The sequence below is a fragment of the Bos grunniens genome, chromosome 9, assembly GCF_055505025.1.
Source record: "Bos grunniens cultivar Pamir isolate PY7600 chromosome 9, Bosgru_T2T1.0, whole genome shotgun sequence".
Lineage (NCBI taxonomy): Eukaryota > Metazoa > Chordata > Mammalia > Artiodactyla > Bovidae > Bos > Bos grunniens.
Window position 1 is genome coordinate 82,040,699 of NC_141173.1, and position 20,250 is coordinate 82,060,948.

At 41.4% G+C, this 20,250-nt stretch overlaps 1 protein-coding gene across 7 annotated transcripts in view; it reads left to right on the plus strand.

Annotated features, from left to right (window-relative positions):
* Nucleotides 1-20,250, plus strand: part of PHACTR2 (phosphatase and actin regulator 2) — a 299,218-nt gene that overhangs the window by 79,238 nt on the left and 199,730 nt on the right. For 2 of the 7 annotated variants that reach the window (XM_086318141.1, XM_086318146.1), the window contains exon 1: nt 1,391-18,885. The exons of the other annotated variants lie outside the window; for them this stretch is intronic. In XM_086318141.1, the coding sequence (XP_086174267.1) occupies nt 18,834-18,885 (52 nt within the window). In that variant the 5' untranslated portion in view covers nt 1,391-18,833. Of the gene's footprint in view, nt 1-1,390; nt 18,886-20,250 lie in introns of those variants that run through there. 7 annotated transcript variants of the gene reach the window in all.

Below are 20,250 nucleotides of genomic sequence, written 5' to 3' on the forward strand. Positions count from 1 at the left end.
GTTAAGAGCTGAGCACCAGTCCTGCCGATTGGACCATCAGCTCTAAGGAGTCAGGCTTTCTTCCAGAAAGGCTTTCTGTGTTGGGATTTGGATAATTGTTAGAAAAAAAAAGCGCAACGATTACTACACATGAGCTGAGTGCCTCTTATTTATTCAGATCACACAGAGGCTGCATTAGAGCTATTTGTGTGTTTTTTCTATTATTAACAAATAAGAAAGGATGGCTGCCTGGGACTTCTGGCTCTTTCAATGAATATATGTTCATTTCAGCAAGTTTGCCAGGGGTGAGTGTGTTCACCCTCTCTTTAGAAGCAAGAACTGACATTCCTACTATCTCTGAGAAGGAGACATCCCTTCCCCATAATTGCTGGCTTATACATTCCTTTAAAAGCTTTTCCTGGAATAACAATAAAATATTTATCAAACAGTGTATGTGGAATATGTCAAGGCAGGCTTAACAATATGTAACCTTTTCTTCTTTTTTTCCTTTTCATATGACTATCTCTTCGTGTAAATTCTCTAATAACTCAGATGGATGGTCGTTTTTATAAAAACAAACCTATGATCACATCTTCGGTCCCCATTGCTCTGTCGCCGCACTTGTGTCCCTTGGCTTCCTCTCTGCCTGGCCTTCATCAAATGACTGTCATGAGTGAATTAGTTGTGGAGAGAGATGCTGAGGCAAAGTTGGTTAGTCGTGTGTGATTAACCTCTGAAAAGCAATGGCTTGAAATCTGATTCTTCATTCTATAGCGGCAGAGTGGTATAAGAAGTTCTGCAGCATGTGTGAACTAATTTTTTCTTGCTTGGAATCAAGATATTTCTGTAACCATGTGTATTGAAAGAGGCACACTCATTTGGAGGGCAGGTAGCAGTTCTGACAGCCCTAAGCCCTCATCTTACATCCTAGCCAGTGGCTGGAGGGCTTATGATCCTTGATGTACAATCCCTGAATGTGAGAGGTTCATAGTCTATGATCTCCTTGCAAAAAAGACCGGAGAGTTGTTTGGGAACCAGACTGAAGGAAGGTTTATAATGGAGCCATCAAGAGCATCTGATAATCTGAGATGGACGTTGGTTCTGCCGTCTGCTCTCCCAGTGACCATGAACAAGCTATATAAATTCTGTATGCATTGATTTTCTCATCTGTAAGTGCCAGTGATAATTGTATCCATCTCATAGGATTGTCATGAAGAGAAATAAGATAATATGTGTAAAGCTTTTGTTACAATGGCTGAATTATGGCAATGTTGAATACATGTTGGCTGTTGAAAGAACCATCAGAGAAACTGAAGCAGGGCTGCTTGATGAACAAATATATGCTCTAGTAGAAGAAGGAAATGGCAACCCACTCCAGTGTTCTTGCCTGGAGAATCCCAGTGACGGGGGAGCCTGGTGGGCTGCCGTCTCTGGGGTTGCACAGAGTCGGACACGACTGAAGCGACTTAGCAGCAGCAGCAGCAGGATGGCTCTAGCAGTGCAGTGGTGGTGTGGAAAGGTGGCAGCTATAGCAGAGGCCAGTTGGGTGGCTGTCCCAAGAGTGTGATTGGAAATTGATGTGGGTGGTGCCATGGGGGTGGGATTGAGGGGTGGCCTGGGTACAGATCAGTAGAGCATGATAAGTGGATAGGGCAGGCAAATGAGAAAACTTCTGAGGATTCTAGTTTTGAGAACCTAAGCCATAGTCCTGTACTGTAGGAACACAAGAGGAATTTTAAGGGAAAAATAATGAGTTCCATCTTGAAACTGTTGGCTTTGAAACACCTCTGTGTGACCCACTAGTCTTAGTAACTATTTATGATGACTTTTTAATACAGTAAAAGGTATGTATATACACATACACACATACATAATTCCTTACTAAGCATGGATTTGAGATATTGCAGGATTATTTGTTTGCTTGTTTTTTACTGCCAATTTAAAATCTTTTCTATTTTGCATATGCTTTGTTTAATTCAGCCCAATGAACCAGACAGCAACTAATGCTTTCCTGTTTTTTCTCCACCCACCCTGTGGTATAGTAGAGAAAAAGGAGATTTTCAAATGCTTCTTGAAAATCTTTTCAACACAGATGGAGATAAGACCAGGCCCAGAGAAACATGCCCCTAAGCGCTGAAATAATTTAGGTAAAGGCCAGGCTGTTATATAAGAAAATGTAGGCACAAAGACATTTCATTTCTAACTGGTTCAAAACTTTCGTAGGAGAATTTACCTTCACACTCAGCCTGTTATCACTAAGTTCCTGAAGAACTGAAGAAGGTAATACAGGAGAATGGTTACCTAATGGAGCAAATATTTGTGTGAATTAATTTAAGATGAATGCTTTCTAGGACATTTGGCTGTTTGAAAACTATCAGGTGCAATTAAAAATTTCCCCTCTAATCCCCTGCTTTAATGATGTCTTGTCTTAGTGTTTATAATTGTGTTAACCATGACACTTTTTAGAAATACAATGTTACATCATATATATAGCTGCATATTATATATGCATATATTTGCATATTTGGCCACCTCATGTGAAGAGTTGACTCATTGGAAAAGACTCTGATGCTGGGAGGGATTGGGTGCAGGAGGGGAAGGGGATGACAGAGGATGAGATGGCTGGATGGCATCACTGACTCAGTGGACATGAGTTTGAGTGAATTCCGGGAGTTGGTGATGGACAGGGAGGCCTGGCGTGCTGCGATTCATGGGGTCACAAAGAGTCGGACACGACTGAGCGACTGAACTGAACTGAACTGAATGTAATATATGTGCTTCCCTGGTAGCTCTGCAGTGCAGGAGGCCCTGGTTCAATTCCTGGGTTGGGAAGATCCCCTGGAGAAGGGTGAGGCTTACCAACTCCAGTATTCTTGGGCTTCCCTAGTGGCTCAGATGGTAAAGAATCTGTCTGCAGTGTGGGACACCTGAGTTTGATCGCTGAGTTGGGAACATCCTCTGAAGGAGGGCATGACAACCCACTCCAGTATTCTTGCCTGGAAAATCCTCATGGACAGAGGAGCTTGGCAGGCTACAGTCCATGGGGTCACAAAGAGTGAAACACAACTGAGCGACTAAGCACAGAACAGCACAATATAATATATACTTTATATATGTACTTGTGAGTGGATTCTTTGATTATCAACCTTGATGTAGGGGGACAAACAATAAAAATTAGAACATATTTCTTTTTTAATTAAAAAAGAAATTCATTCTTATTCTCTGAAATCCTCCTTATATAAATGTTAGTTGCTTAGTCGTGTCCTATTCTTTGCTACCCCATGAACCATAGCCCTTCAGGCCCCCCGGTCCATGGAATTTTCCAGGCAAGAATACTGGAGTGAGTGGCCGTTCCCTTCTGCAGGGGATCTTCCCAACCCAAGGATTGAAGCTGGGTCTTCTGCATTGCAGGCAGATTCTTTACCATCTGATTGAACATTTTATTAGCTATAAAACTTATAATTATAGCATTTTCCTTTGAATTTATTGTGATTTATGGTGCTACTGTAGCATTTCATAGTTTATCAAATAAATATTTCTAAGAGCACCCAGGATTCATATAAAGACTTATTTCTAAGGGAGAGATTAAAATATAAGTAATCTGCTCTTTGGAACATCTGTTTGCAAAATGCCAATATTATTATAGAAATTCCTGTCCTTTAAAACAAAAATGCCAAATGGAAAAATAGATTTGTGTTAAAACATAGAAGTACCCTAAAAGAGTCATTTTAGTAGTTTTTAACTCTAATTGTACAATAACTTTGGCCTCTCGAGAATGAACTGGCAGACTTGGCTTAACAGTGTCTTGGCAGAAGCAGAAGAAAGTCTTTGTTTCTAAAACAAAGTTTTGGGTTTTGTTTTAGTTTTTTTTTTTTTTTTTTTGCTTTCAGATCACTGATATTAGTTCTGAGAGTTTGTTTCCTTTGCAACCACTCATCTTTCCAAAGGCAAAACAAATTCTAATATTTCTATATCCATAAGATAAAATAGGAATTCTCATCAAATGGTTTTCTTGGGTGAAGAAAAGACATAAAGAACCAGCAAGGATGCATTTTTGTGGCAGACAGAAGAAATCAATAATCTAACATTTTCTGAATTATATGCCATTGCATATTAATTCCACAGAATATTAATCAAGTCTCACCCCTTCCCCTTCCTGTGCTCACAACCACGTGCAGAAACAGAATTTAGTATTTGGACAGTTTGGGGAATTTCTGAGTTTAACAGTGTTAAACAGATTTTTAAACGTGCTAATAGAATGGACATGTAAATTCTAGCCTGTGCGAATATACATTGTGAATTCCCAAGATGGATACCAATGGCAGCATGTCTCAGTTGTATTAACTATAGGTTTTCCTGGGGATGCCTAGTTACAAAGTGTATAACCCAGATTTGAGGATCACTGTTAAAATTCCTTCATTCTCATTTTTGCTGTCCTTTATCATCTTATTCTTAACTGAATTCTTTTCAACTTCCTGTTTCCCAATATAGAAGTCATTTGAAGGAACTAGCAAACTATTTACTTGTATAAATATTGGTGCTTGATTCTTTAGAAATTAAATATTTGTGTCAGCTCTGTCCAGGATTTCTCTTCTTGTTCCTTGTTTCTAGGCTTTGGGGCACTTCTCTGCTTGTTAACATCACCATCAGATGAAATAGGGAAGGGAAGGGAGCTGGGACTCAAACCTGCTTTGGAAATGAGTGGGATTCAATTACATCTATGAGATTAGAAGCAATGTGCAGATTTTATTTATCCAAACTAACATTTCACATGAATTATTGAAGATTGATGACAGATTTTATATGTAAAAAGTTAATTTCAGAGGTCTGCTTTGTAAGTCAGGTATCAAGAACATATATAACAAAGGCAAATCCTATTTAACTCAATGTCAAATGTCCTCAAAGGAAGAGAACTTACTTTTTTAAAATGCCTATTATGTTGTAGGCACCAATTTACTTATTTTTTATAGATTGTATCATTAATTTGAACTGTGGTGTTAGAGAAGATGCTTGAGAGTCCCTTGGACTTGAAGGAGATCAAACCAGTCCATCCTAAAGGAAATCAGTCCTGAATATTCATTGGAAGGACTGATGCTGAAGCTGAAACTCCAATACTTTGGGCACTTGATGCGAAGAACTGATTCTTTGGAAAAGACCCTGATGCTGGAAAAGATTGAAGGCAGGAGGAAAAGGGGATGACAGAGGGTGGGATGGTTGGATGGCATCACCGACTTGATGGACATGAGTTTGAGCAAGCTCCGGGAGTTGGCGATGGACAGGGAAGCCTGGCGTGCTGCAGTCCATGGGGTCGCAAAGAGTCAGACACGGCTGAGTGACTGAACTGAACTGATATCATTAATTCTTGCAATCCAGTTGTAAGTTAATGTTATTTTCCCCAAGTTATATGTGAGGAAACAGACTAAGTAAGAGCTCACTCAGTAAATAGGTGATTTATAAACTCAAGTCCAACCCTTTTTTACATTAGCAAAATTCAACCCAGCAGTATTCATGCTGTTACTTTGTTTTGAGAGTGAGAATTCTTCATTTTGTATCTTCCATAGCATCAAGGACAATATCTGGGATGCAGTATGCACATGATAAATATTTTAAAAATAAGTCAAATGTCATTTAATTGTGTGTGCTTAGAGTCCAGCTCTTTGTGACCCCATGGCCTGTAGCCTGCCAGGCTCCTCTGTCTATGGAATTCTCCAGGCAAGAATACTGGATTGAGTTGCCATTTCCTGATCCAGGGAATCTTCCCGACCCAGGGATTGAACCTGAATCTTCTGCATCTCCTGGATTGGCAGGTGGATTCTTTACCACTGCACCGCCTGAGAAGGCCCATCATTTAATAAGTCCAGAGCAATTTTTCCAAAAGGAAATTCTTCTTTAAATACCAAGGTCAGAGATGATCTTCTATCTATGCACTTTATTTGGTAGAAGTCAGTGTGTGTGTGTGTGTGTGTGTGTGTGTGTGTTAATCACTCAGTCATGTCCAACTCTTGCAACCCCATGGACTGTAGTCTGCCAGGCTCCTCTGTCCGTGGAATTCTCCAGACAAGAATATTGGAATGGGTTGCCATTCCCTTCTCTAAAAGTCAGTACATGGGTAAGAAAAAGATAATTGAAGTGTTTTTTTTTCATAAACATTCATACAGTTATGACAATTTGTAAAATAGAATGCTTTTTGATAGAGTCCACCTGTGAAATTTGTTACCACTATGAAAAAGGTATTCAAAAATTTCGCTTGAAGAATGTGATAATCTTAGGATCATTAACAGAAATTATGAGAAGAAACATGAAAGAATTTTTAAGTGGTATTTAAATTAAGTGCAGAGACATTATTCTGGACAACTGGAGAATTCGACCCTTTCATCTTCTTTCCGTGAAATAGTGGTTAGAGAGAAGGTCACAGAATAGTCATGGTTACATCTCTTTTTACACCTGTGAACAACGAGATCTTACATCACATTAATTCTTTTCAAATTCTGTACTTCCCTGTGAGCCACTCTAAGATTTGAAAAAACGTGCTGAGAAATAATACTCTCCTTTATTTAAATTTTAACATATATGTCAAGAGAAGCCATAGTTTCAAAGAGATTAGTATACTGTTTGATATACTGTTTGATTAAAGTATTTGCAATGTTTTGATAAGTAGCTCTGAACAATAGCTTAATTGAAGATAATTCTCTAACATCCAGTTATCTATCTCCCCAAAATTAGTTTGAATTTCCTCACATAAGCCAATTTTTTTCCAAATACTTAATCTTCTGATTATATACAGTAACTAAAATTATGCCTCATTACTTTTTGTGCTTTAGAAACATTTCCTTTTTTAGCCCTGGATCATTCAGTCCTCGGGCAGTTTTTACACCTTAACAGGTATGAAGTTCAAGCCTTGACATCTGTCGCTACGGGGACCTGACTAAACGTGATTTGCTTATTTCCAGAGTACGCTCTGCTCCCCTTGGGCTGTCCTACTCTCTCTTCTGCAGACACAAACACGCGTGCGTGTTCCCTTTTCTTACCCTTGTTCTCCCCACCTTGACTAGCCTTTCCTCCTCGTATTCAGTCACTTTTTGTTTTTGTTTTGCTTTCTAATTATGGCCCATGCCCCTGTGGCATGTGGGACCTTAGTTGCCCGACCAGGGATTGAACCCACACCCCACGCATTGGACGGTGGAGTCTTGGCCACTAGACTGCCAGGGAAGTTCCTCAGTCACTCTTATTTCCTTACATCCAGGAAATATTTCCTGGTCACTCACTCTATGCCAGGTCCTGTGCCAGTCGGTGTGGGTACGAACGAATGAAACAGAGCTTGTCGTCGTGGAAATTCATTCTAGCAGAGAAAGCAGAATTTAAGAAGGAATAGATAAAATGCTTGGGTTGGAACGAGTGCTGTGAAGTTCATAAGGGGGCCTCAGGCCTAGCAGGAAAAACCTGTGGCTTGGCTTTTATTCTACCAGTAAGTTTTGGGCAGAGTCATGGTGAAACAGCGGGAGATGGCGAAGGACAGGGAAGCCTGGCGTGCTGCAGTCAAAGGGGCTGCAAAGAGCCGGACATGACTGAGAGACTGACAACAACAGTGGTGAGACAGGACTGATGGTTTCAAGGCATAACCCTGGGAAGGACAGACGGGGGACAAGCAGGAAAGGAAACCCCCTGGAAATGAAATCCGTTGAGAAGGGTCTAGACTGTGGTGTGGCTGTGGGGATGAGGAGAGAGAACCTGACGAAAACCCAGCTCTTGTTTCAAGGCCCAGCACACATCCCACCTTCAGTGTGTCTTCCCGTAGGTCTCGAGGCCCTGCCTTTCCTTGCAGCACAGAAGAACTCCCCGCACAGTTTTGTACCTCTTGGTGGCCTCTCTGAGAGGAGCCCCCCTCCCATTTCAGGCTTTTCTTCCCAGTCTTTAAGCATCTTGACGGTAGTTAACACACCATGGACATTTGTTGTGTCCTCCAAAGAGTTAAAGAATTAGAGTTCTCAACTGCGGCCATCCAGTAGATGCACCTGGAGAGCTTATACAGTATATCCATCGCTGGGCCCCACCCTGGGCAAATTCGATCACATCCCTGGAGTGGAGTCGGGATACTGGGCTTTGTTTAAAAGCTCCTCAGGCTGTTCTAATGGGCAACCAGATGAGAATGACTGTTTCAGACATCTATTCATAAAAATCGCTACCTTGCAGAAGTCAGCAACCAGCTCTTCACCCCCTTCCTCTCTCTTCTCCTCTTCTTCTTTCTCACCTCCCTCTTTCTTCCCACAAAGAGTAGGCCAGTCTAGCTGAGGATTTGTGCTTGCGAATTATCTGTTTCCGGGTGGACTGTGAGGCTGGCCAGGTGAAGAGACCTCTGAGGAAACAGCTGAAAGAGAAGGGCAGAAGAGGCAAAGGACTGCTTCGGGAAGACAACAGCAGTAGAGGAGCTCAGCAAGCTGAGTCCTGGCTTTCTGTAATCCGTCCTTTGGGAGTATGCGGACCTGATCGAAGAAGGCGGTGTGGAGAGACGTCCTAATTGGGAAGCTTCTTTCCTTCTCCAGTGTCTCCCTAGCAAATTAAATATTGAGTAACAATTCACCATAGCAGCAGAAACGTTCTCTGGTGAGACTTTACATGTGGGTTTTAACTAATAAGAGATGTTAAACATCCCTTGTCTAGTTTTATCTAATAGAAAAGGTACATTATTAGACCCCAAAGAGCACGGCTACGATTTAACCATCCCTAGCTGTGTATCTGTGCCAAGTGGCTGGGTCAGAGCCACTATTAAACACTGATGCCCTGATTGCTGTATCGTGTGACTCACCAGTCACCACAGGCATCCTGCTTTTTAGTGATAGAGAAATAGGTCCTGAACACCTTAGAGTCCCCTCTCCAAACATGCACACACCAAAATGAGTTTCAGATCATTTTGAACTGACTGTGACCTTAAATATTAAAGCATGGAGCTGATTCAACAGTTTGCTTTTCTGAGTATTTTGGTTAATAAGTGGTGCTTTTTACACAAAGCTTAATATAGAACGCTTAGTGGAAACAACAAAATTCATTAAATTCATTTAACATAAAATGTTAAATGTAATTATCTCATATGGTCATGAGCATCACTTGAAAAAGTATGGCAGAGGGTGTTAAGCTCTGAGTGTTTTTTTTGCAAATGAAGCATCTAGTATTGGAGGCTCTGAGGGATCCCCATCCCGGTTTTGCGGTGATGTCACCCCTGCACCACATTCCTGATATCCCCCCAACTCATGGCCCCCCCTGCTCCGCCTCCTGCCTCTTCTCCCCACCCCCCTCACTCTCACAGAGTGTAGTCTGGCCACCCTGTACTTCTCAGTACACCCCCAAAACACACATCATTAAACATGTTGATCCTTCTGTGTGGACCCCCCATTGTGGCCATCCCTCACAAGTTTGAAACACCTCCTCATTGAATAAGTCCCAACTCCACTGTCCCCTCCTCTGTGGATCCTTCTGCAATTTCTTGGGATAGAATCAGTCTTCTCTTTTCTCTACTGCAACGAACACTCTCCCCCGCCTTCCACACTTGCCGGGTGTGCTATGATGCTCTTCTGTGTGTCTACCCTTTGCAGTAGGCCACATACACCAAAGGACAGGGCTGTCTTCTTCATAAGTTCATCCCCCAGTGGAGCATCTGAAGGAAGATACATGTTCAATAAGAGGGCAAAGGAATAACCTGGCTGAAATAAAGCCTGAGGTGTATCTTGTATTTTGTGCTCCTACTTACATAGAAACCATGAATTAATTTATACTGGCAGTTGAGTGATGTAGCCACTTACCATTTAAGACAAGCAGTGGGGAGCTCATCAGAATCACTTATGGAATTAAAATCTGTCTATCTACCTGTTGTATCATCTCCCTGTTTGTCTACCTATCTTCCTGTTTATCTATCTATCTATCTGGGCTTCCCTGGTGGCTCAGCACTAAAGAATCTACCTGCAATGCAGGAATCACAGGAGACACAGGTTCGATCCCTGGATCGGGAAGATCCCCTGAAGGAGGGCATGGTAACTCATTCCAATATTCTTGCCTACAGAATCCCCATGGACAAAGGAGCCTGGCCGGCTACAGTCCATAGGGTTGCAAAGGGTTGGACATGACTGAGTGACTAAGCACACACACACAATATAAGAGGAAGAAATCTATCTATTGCCAACCCAGTCCCAATCTAGAATCTCCCATGGGGAGAAAGGACAGCTGTATAAAGAATATCTCATGGATATACTGCATACTGGTGAGACTCATTGTTGGTCTAAGGGACTTTTAACAAAGCTGCTCAGACAGAGCAAGTTTCACTGCTTTGTGTATTTTTAAGATACTTGATTGTTGTCATTATGAAATCACATTATTACTAGAATCATGAAGATCTCGTGCTATTTACAAGATTGCTCTGATAGATCCTATTGGAGACCTTCACCAAGCTGTAAACAAAGAAGCATCTTTCAGTGAGGCAGTTGCCCGGGAGGGGAGGTAAGACCGTGTTCTCTTTACCCTCTCCCCTGTGAAGAGCGCCTTGACTGCGACGTCCTTGAAACTTCACCTGCCCAACTTGCTTTTACTTTATCACCTGCTCCCTGCCTCTGTTTGCTTTTCATATACTTGGGTGTGATTTTCTTAGTAATGGAAATTGGCAACCATCTATTTTTACAAGCAGCTTAACTCAGGGCATTTAAAATAAGGGTATCCCCTTATTAAGGGTTTCTCTGGTGGCTCAGAATCTGAATTCTGGTGGTAAAGAATCTGCCCACCAATTCAGGAGATGCAGGTTTGATCCCTGGGTCAGGAAGACCCCCTGGAGAAGGAAATGGCAACCCACTCCAGTATCTTGCCTGGGAAATTCCATGGACAGAGGAGCCTGGTGGCTATAGTCCATGGGGCCAAGAAAGAGTCAGAAACGACTTAGTGACTAAACACCAACCATATCCCCTTATTAAAGGAAAGATGGCCAGTCTTGACTTATGAGAATAGCCAGCATGAGCCAGCAAGAGCAAAAATATCTTAGTGTCCCCTGCGAGACTTGTATTTTCACAGTACCTGCGATGCTTGTCTGGTGTTTACGGGAACAGATGTCAGTAGGTAGAGCAAACCCACTTGCTCAAACAACAAGCATTTTACAACACTCATTAACCTAAGAATCAGTCTTTTATCTTAAGAAAGTTCAAATACATTTGTTTAAATAATTGTGACTATGACTCTAGTTGAAAAAGGCCTGAGGGTTGAAGACAAAAGCCAGCTTTGTCTTTAAAATCCAGACTTTGTAGAGAACCAGGAGATCCGTGGCATACATTTAGAATGAAGCACCACCGGTAACTTTAAAATTTTCTGGCTTGTATCAGTTTTCATCACAATTCTAATCTTCTCTTAACGGAGGTGTCCTTTTTGCTGACAGACATGGGGCTTTGTCCCTAGCAGTTCCAAAGAAGGTTTTCATGGACCTTCAAAAGTACAAAAATTCCTAATGTACTTTTGGGTTCTTGGGTAATTTTAAAAGAAAATTGAGTCCCACAGAACTTTTTTTTTTTTTAACACAAACTGAGAAATAAGTGATTTTTTTTTGAAATACTGTACATGCTTCAATAATATCCCTTTCATCTTCAAAAATGCTAACAAATATAGTTCATTTCTCACAGTTCTCCAGTGAATTATGTAAACATTTCAGGTGATCAGTTCTACTTTTACAGATCTGAAACTAAGGCAAAGAAGTGTATTTAGTATTTATTTTCGGAGATCAGCCTCATGCATAGCTTAACTGCACCACGGGAAAAGTTGTATTGACATATAAAAAGCATGTCTGGTTGAGGATATGCTTGGCCATTTGCCAACTCATGAGGCATGGGCCATGCCAAATCTGATTCCCATTGACTTTTATGCAGAAGGAAAGCCAAACACAATTTACCCTTTTTGTTGCATACAATATTGTTTTTCAGGGAAATGTGGTTATATTTGTCCTGGCCACAGAGGCTGTCTCAGGGGAGGACAGACAAATGGCTTTGGTGACAGTGTCCATGAAACACAACTGTCCCGATCTGTCATCTTGAAGCTGTCTGTACTTGGCTATGCAATCAGGTGGTTGGAGACTGGAAATCAGCTGGAAATTCCAGTAGAAGTTCATTAATGAGGAGTCCAAGCATATGAAGGGCATGCGTTTATATGGCAGGTGGGGAGCAGACGTGGGAGGCAGTATGAACCCCCAGGGAAAGGGCAAGAGTATAACAAATAAGCAGCTCTAACATTTTCAGAGAGATTGGGCATGGAGATCCAGTTCTGGAGTAGGGACTGAAGTATTGGGTAGGGGATCGGGCAAATTAGAGAGAGAAACCAAAGCAGATACTAGCTTATGAAGCAGGTCGACAGAAGCCATTAGGGAGGGTGGCACAAGTTTCATTCTGGCTTATTCAACAAGAAAAACTCAGGAGATCAGGGCTGAGGTCCCACACACCGCCAGCCCCCTTGGTGTGAAAGGGCATTTTGTTACCACAGTGGCATCCTCCCTGGAACAGCACAGGATTCAGGGGACCAGCAGCAATGAGGGTGCTCACCCTCCAGCAACTCTCGGGTTTGTATTTTGCATGAGAGTCATTCTTATATTTGCAACTAAGTGCATCACACTTTCCTGTCTTCTCCAGTTGAACAGACTCTACTATTTGGAGTCATGGAAAGAAACAAGTCTCAAGAGTCAGAAAAGGAGGATATGTTTCCTGGCTGAGTCTCTTCCACAGACTGGCATGGCGTGTTGGGCACATCCACGAGCTCACTTTCCTCACTGAAATACAGGGTTAATTACACTTGGCTCTAGTAGAAGTATAACATAACATCAGACTCATTTAGTGCCCACATGCATTTTAAATCTTTACAAATATGAACTCATTTGATCCTGACAGCTACTTTTCAAGTGGTTGAGAGGGCGCCCCACCACGCCTGGTCTGGCTCCCCTGCCCTCCGACCTTGCATCTCCTGATGCTTGGTTGTCCCTTTTTGCTGTTTTAAGTGCACTGGCTTCTGGCAGTTCCATTCCCCTCCCTTTCCATGAGCTGTTTCTTTCTTTTTTCCTTTCAGTATTATTGAGATATAACTGATATAAGAGCACTGTATCAGGTTAAGGTGTATAGAATCATGACTTGGCTTATATATCTTGTGAAATGATCATCACAATCATTTTAGTTAACATCTATCATCTTATATAGATACCAAATAAAAAATGTTTGCATGTGCTGTTTCTTATCTTTTGTGGTCTAGGAAACCAGACCGCCAAGACTGTTACCCTTTTATCCAAAGTAATAGGACACAGACCCCATGAGGCCTGAGTAGTTCTCCTGTGGTTCATGTGTGTGAGCTGGAGCTCATGAATTTTTTTGACACTCACTTAGACTAAGTGGCAGTTCAATTTATGTCCTAGTTTTTGACAAAATCTTCACTGATCTTGCCCATGCTGTCAGGGTAAAATGAAAATTCAAGGTTCTCACACAAAGTTCTCGTCTGCTTATAAGAGCAACAACCTGTGTCATTGACATCATCTTCCACCTCTAGTCACATGGCTTCCCTGATAGCTCAGTTGGTAAAGAATCCGCCTGCAATGCAGGTGGCCCCAGTTCGATTCCTGGGTCAGGAAGATCCTCTGGAAAAGGGATAGGCTACCCACTCCAGTATTCTTGGGCTCCCCTGTGGCTCAGCTGGTAAAGAATCTGCCTGCAATGCAGGAGACCTGGATTCAATCCCTGGGTTGGGAAGAGCCCCTGGAGAAGGGAACAGCTACCCCCTCCAGTATTCTGGCCTGGAGAATTCAGGCCTGGGTCAGAGTCGGACATGACTGAGCAACTTTCACTTTCTAATCACATGGCCTTGGGCCCTGACACTCCTGGCTCTCCATCTCACCCTCAATATTATGTCTTCTTACTTCTCTCCTTTGCACCATGCTCTTTTCCTTGTCCCCTGTTTCTTCCCTGTTCTTCACCTGGTGGATTCCTGTTTATCTTTCAGGACACTTAGTTCATTATCACCATCTGGAAACCCTTCTCCACCTGACTTCAGGGTTACCTACTCCTTGAGTTCTCCTGGCCAACATACCATTGTATTGTCGTTGATCCCTTACCTCCATTATCCCCATCATCCAGGTCTACGCCTTGAGCAGTGGCTCAAGGGCAAAGTTGTCTCCTCCTTGGTTTCCTTAAGGCCTAGCCCCGTATGTGGCACACAGTAGTAGGTTCTTAGTGTACACTGGCTGACTCACTGCTTGCACCATTGTTACTAAGCTGCAAAATGTTTTATGTAGCACCATGATGGCAAAGAGTAATTACTCTCCTTCCAAAGAGTAATTAGGACTGATCTCCTTTAGGATTGACTGAACTGATGATGGTGGATCTATACATTCTTATTGGTAAACTCCTTATACCTCCAGGTGTAGTTGTTGGGAATCTTGGTTTTTTTTTTCCTGCTTGAAAATGAAGCTGAAAGTCGCTTAGTCGCGTCCAAGTCTTTGCAACTCCTTAGACTATAGCCCTCCAGGCTTCGCTTTCCATAGAATTCTCCAGGCCAGATTACTGGAGTGGGTAACCGTTCCCTTCTCCAGGGGATCTTCCCAACCCAGGGATTGAATCCATGTCTCCCACATTGCAGGCAGGTTCTTTACCTTCTGAGCCACTGCTTGACTCCCATTAAACCAAATCTAGAATTTTTTAAAGTCTTTATTGGATTTGTTGCAATGTTGCTTCTGTTTTTTGTTATGGGTTTTTTTGGCCCCGAGGCATGTGGGATCTTAGATCCCCCACCAGAGATCAAACCCACACCGCCTGCATTTGAAGGTGAAGTCGTAACCCCTGGACCACCAGGGATATCCTCAAATCTTTAATTTTTAAATGTAAATTTTTGTAGGGGTTCCTTGCAGGGGAAGCTAGAACGTGTAATAATTATAGTATGTGTTAAATATGTGTTACATTTGATATCTCACAGCGTACCATGTAACTAAACAAAGGTTTTGTGTTTTTTTAACTCCCTCAAGGAGGATTTGAGTATATCAAAGGAATGAGACAGCTAAAACTTCCACATACATGAGGAGCAAAAGAAACCAGAGTTCAGCTGGAAAAGGGCGCAATCTAGTGATACTTCTTATCCATTTTCTATGAATATTTCCAATTGCTTGCCTCAGAAAGAGAAATGCTTTTTCAAAATACCTAAAACGTATCACTGAGCTTAAATGTGTCTTGCTCTTCATACCTAGAAGGTGGGGAAGAAACTTAAATGTAATACCCGGATGAGAGAGACATAGTTCTGAGCTTTTGTTAAAAATAACTTAATGTGATTATGGCATATGAAACCAGTTTTGTATTTATAAAAACAATTTGTGGGTTCATGAGCAATGCCTGGAAAGAGTGTATCCCAAGCTATTAGCCGTTCTCAATCCCTGGGGAATGAGGGGGAACGTTTATATTTTACTTCATACTTTTCGATTTTGTTTGAGGTCTTCTGAGTTTTGCTTTTACAATAAGCATGCACTACCTTTAGAAATGTTTAAAAGCCAGTACATTGTGTTTTTGCATCAGTTAACCAGAAAGCAGCACAGCTTATACTGCCCTGCCATGTGGGGCCCAGTAGCCTGAGTAAATACACCTCAGATAGTAACGGTGTGGGTCCCCACCTCACAGTATTTTAGGATGAGTGGTTTGAAGGTTCTGTCTTACCATCATTCTGCACACTGCCCCTACACAAGCTATTATTGAATTTCTTCTTTCATTCATCAGAACTAGCTGTGAAATCTTGTTAATACTTATCTTATAAGCATTTGGTCCTCGTGATTCATTTGCTGGGCTTCCCAATGCAGGGCTAATGGTAAAGAATCCACCCACCAATGCAGGAGACAAAAGAGACACAGGTTCAATCTGTGGGTTGGGAAGATCCTCTGGAGAAGGAAATGGCAACTCATTCTAGTATTCTTGCCTGGGAAATCTCCAAGACAGAGGAGTCTGGTGGGCTGCGGTCCATGGGATCAAAAAGAGTCAGACACAATTGAGTGGCCAAACAACAACATGACCACAATAAGAACATTTCAGCTAGATTTTTTAACTTCTTCTGGTGACCCAGTGGTTAAGACTCTGTGCTTCCAAGGCAGGGGGCACGATTCAGTCCCTGGTCAGGGAACTAAGATCCTGCATGCTGCACAGTGTGGCCAAAAATTTTAAATTAAAAAAAAATTTTTTTTAATTTGAACTAGATTTTTTTTTTTTGTCTTCCTGTGTTGAGAGTGGACTTGAGATTTATGGGTAAAGTAAGCAACTTGGAATTATACCCTCAATCCATGTTCAAGTTGTAGGGAAGCAGTTGGTTTTCATGGCATATAGTTGGATTCAGATGGGTAAACTCTACTCTGTGTCTGCTGGATGGGAACATGGCATTCAAACTGTCTTTGAGGCCAGCCCCTGGAGGGCACTGGATCAGGTGAGGGGCTTCTAGAAGGGCTGAGCCAAGAAGCCAGAGGGTGATCCAGCCAGGGAGATGAATCTGAGTTATCACTGAGTCTAAGAGTTGAGTGCAGTAGTAGAAATGAGAGATGGAGAGCTGAAAAAAAAATACCATAACGAACCAGGAATCAAATGAAGTATTACTACCTTGGTCTCCTGTTATAAATACTTGCTGAGTACATTATTTCTCTCATGTTAAAAATATGGTCACAAGGACTTCCCTGATGGTCCAGTGGTTAAGATTCCATGCGTCCACTGCAGGGAGCACAGGTTTGATCCCTGGTTGGGGAACTAAGATCCCTCATGCTGCTCAGTGCAGACAAAAACCAAAAGTGTGTGTGTATATATGTATTTATGTATGTATGTATGTGTATATATATACACACACACACACACACACATATATATATATATATGGTCACATATGGGGCTTCCCTGGTGACTCAAGACAGTAAAGAATCTGCCTGCAATGCAGGAGACCCAGGTTCAATCCCTGGGTTGGGAAGATCCATTGGATAAGGGAATGACAACCCATTCCAGAATTCCATGGACAGAGAGCCTGGTAGGCTACAGTCCATAGGGTTGCAAAGAGTCAGACACAATTGAGCGACTAACACTTTTAGTCATATATATACAAGAGAATAAGATAGTGTCTTCTCTAGAACTGTGTTTATTTTGAGATATATTAAAGTTTTAATTTAAACTCCACCACTACTTAGATGGTTTATTCAAATAATATTTGATAACTTATCAAATTAAGTTCTATACTACATAGTGATTTCAGCTTTAGCTGAGCACTTTGTTTTATGTCCCCTTTTGTATCACATCAATGTATCTCTAATGATTTAATTCCACTATCAAGTGTGTGAATTTTGCAATTGTTAAAAATGACTGGGTGAAGCTTACTGTTTTGAATTGCTTCAAGGTACATCTTTCTTATAACTTATCTCCTTTTAATTATCACAATTTTAGGATATACTTTAAATGAATGATATATTCAACAAATACGAATGGAGAATCTGCTGTGTTAGATGCCCTTTTGCCTGCAGAGAACACAACAGTGATAAGACATACCCAGTCCCTGCCCCACAGAACTCTCATGGTATTGGGACAAAAAGGCAACAAAGAGATAAGCAAATAAATATATGCTATAATGCCAAGTAGTGATCAGAACCCTGAGTGCTGGGGGATGGAAGTACTATTTTTGGTAATATGAATTCCATTCCAATGATTGGCTGTTTAAACAAGACTGGGTTACAGAACTCAGGAGATTTGTAAGCATAGCTTTGTAAAATCTTGTTATCACTTTGGTGTGGTTTCAGTTGAACATTGATTTTTTTTTTCTTATTTCAATTTGCTTGAACGCTTTTAAGTTTCATGCTGTTTCAAGTTTCAAGAAGTGGCCCAATGTCAAAGAAAAATGCTAAGAATTTCATCTTGTTTTGGGTAACAACGGAATGAAGCCACATAATTACATGACCATCCCCACCCCTTCAAACCTGCAGTGGCCCAGATTTGTTTGAAATTTAGCACAAAACTGCATTGTTATCAGAGGATGTTCCCATGAGATAAGAGAGGCCTGGCAGAATTGCAGTGGCAGCTTGATTACAAAAATATTAAAATATTTCTTCCTTAATGACAAAGACCTGTTGTTTACTTTTATGAGAGCAAGTTAGCACAGGTTTATTTTGAAAAACTTTGGTCTTAAGAGAGTCTTTCTTAAGATGCTTAAGAATTCTGTGCATGCAAGTCACTCTAGGGAGAAAAAGTATAAGATGTCAATTAAAGGACAGGGATGGATTTTAGCAAAGATATTAGAATTTAAACAGCCAAAGAGAATTTCTTTCAAAAACCACACTGGATGGGTATACATTAATTTCAGAATGTTGATATTACTCAAAACAAATAGGAAATTCTGATTTTCAAGTTGTCTCTCAAGTCAGTTTACAGACCACCAAAAACTTTGTTCATTCGTCATTCAACAAACATTTGTGAAGCCTTCTATCTGCCAACATGGTGCTTCTTGCTAAGTGTCTGTCAGTAAAATGAAACTCTTGTTTTCTTTTGATCTGACACTGCTGTGGGAAGACAGATAAGTTCTAGAAGAGGAAGTGCTTAGGGTAGCTGTGTACAGTACAAAGGGGAAGAGTCAAGGGGAAGCTCTGCTTGACGAGAGTGGAGAAGCTCCAAGGGGAGGTGACATGTGGGCTGAGGGTTTGAGGAATAGGTTCTCTAAGCAGTGGGAAACATGAGTTACCAAGCCAAACCGGAGTCTATTCGCCCCTGCGCAGTAATGCCAATCTACTGACCCTGGACTGTGGTGAAGGAAAGTCTGGTGTTTATTGCAAAGTATCTAACAAGGGATCAAATAAGGAAAACAGGCAGCTCATGCTCAAAAGACCTGGCCTCCCCAATGGCTTTCAGGGAAGGGCTTTTAAAGGTAAGTTGAGGGAGAGGGTCACAAGGTACCTGATCAACTCGTGGACATTCTTCTGATTGGTTGATAGTGGAGAACCTGGGTGGTATTTCAGGAGTCAACATTATCAACATCTGGTTCCAACTGGCCTGGGGTCAACATTCTGGTGTTAGCTTGAAGTTAACTTCTTCCACCTGATGGGGGTTTTAGTATCTTCAAAATCCAAAGTATCCAAAGCTATGGCTCAGGATATTATCTCTAGCTCTTGAGAAGGAACTAAAGGCCCTTGACTTTGTTTTATGGCTAAACTCTATTTTGTCTTGATTGACTGCTTTCCTTTGTTTCTGAATTTTCTCACTTCTCTAATTAAATTTGCTCTTTGGAACTTGGGGAAGGCCTAGGAGGCTAAAGCTTTTCAAACAAGAAACGGGGAACCTGAGGGGTAGGGGTGGGGGGATCTATCCCTGGAAAGGACCCACAGGGTCCTGCTCAGTTTTATTCATTTCTGGCAGTGGTCTCTGATTTTGTAGTTACACATTATTATTTTTACAACTAAGATGGCATGATTCAATTTGATAACTTATTCAGCTGACTTGGCCTAGAATGATCTTGACCAATTCTAAAAAATAAACTTGCTTTCAGGGCATAAACACTTTCTACCATTAAGTTTCATAAATATTTATTAAGTAACTAACCACAAGCAATATGATATGTCACTACGTAGGTAGCCCTGGAGAATTCAAAAGAATCTTCTCATCTTTAAAAAGAAATTTTTTAATTGAGGTGAAATTTATGTAGTATAAAGTTAACCATTTTAAAGTATACAATCCAATCTAAATACAAAGTATTTAGTAAATTCATGGTGTTGTATAACTACCAATTACTCTGTGCACGCATATCAAGTTGCTTCAGTCATGTCTGACTCTTTGCAACCTTATGGAACTGTGGCCCACCAGGCTCCTCTGTCCACAGGATTCTCTAGGCAGGAATACTGGAGTGGGTTGCCATTCCCTCCTCCAGGGGATCTTCCTGACTGAGGGATTGGACTGCCATCTCTTATGTCTCCTGCTTTGGCAGGTGGGTTCTTCACCACTAGCACCACCTAGGAAGCCCACCCACTACTCTACCTGGTTCTAAAATATTTTCATCACCCAAAAGAAAACTCTTTCTGTATCCACTGTGCAGTCATTCTCTATTTTCCCCTCCACCTAAGCCTCTTATATGCACCAATCTGCTTTCTGTCCATGTGGGTTTACCTATTCTGAACATTCCTATAAATGAGATCATATGGTATATGACCTTTTATTATCTGATTTTTTTTACTTAGGATAAAGTTTTCAAGGTTCATCTACATTATAGAATGTATCAATGCTTCCTTTTATGCCTGAA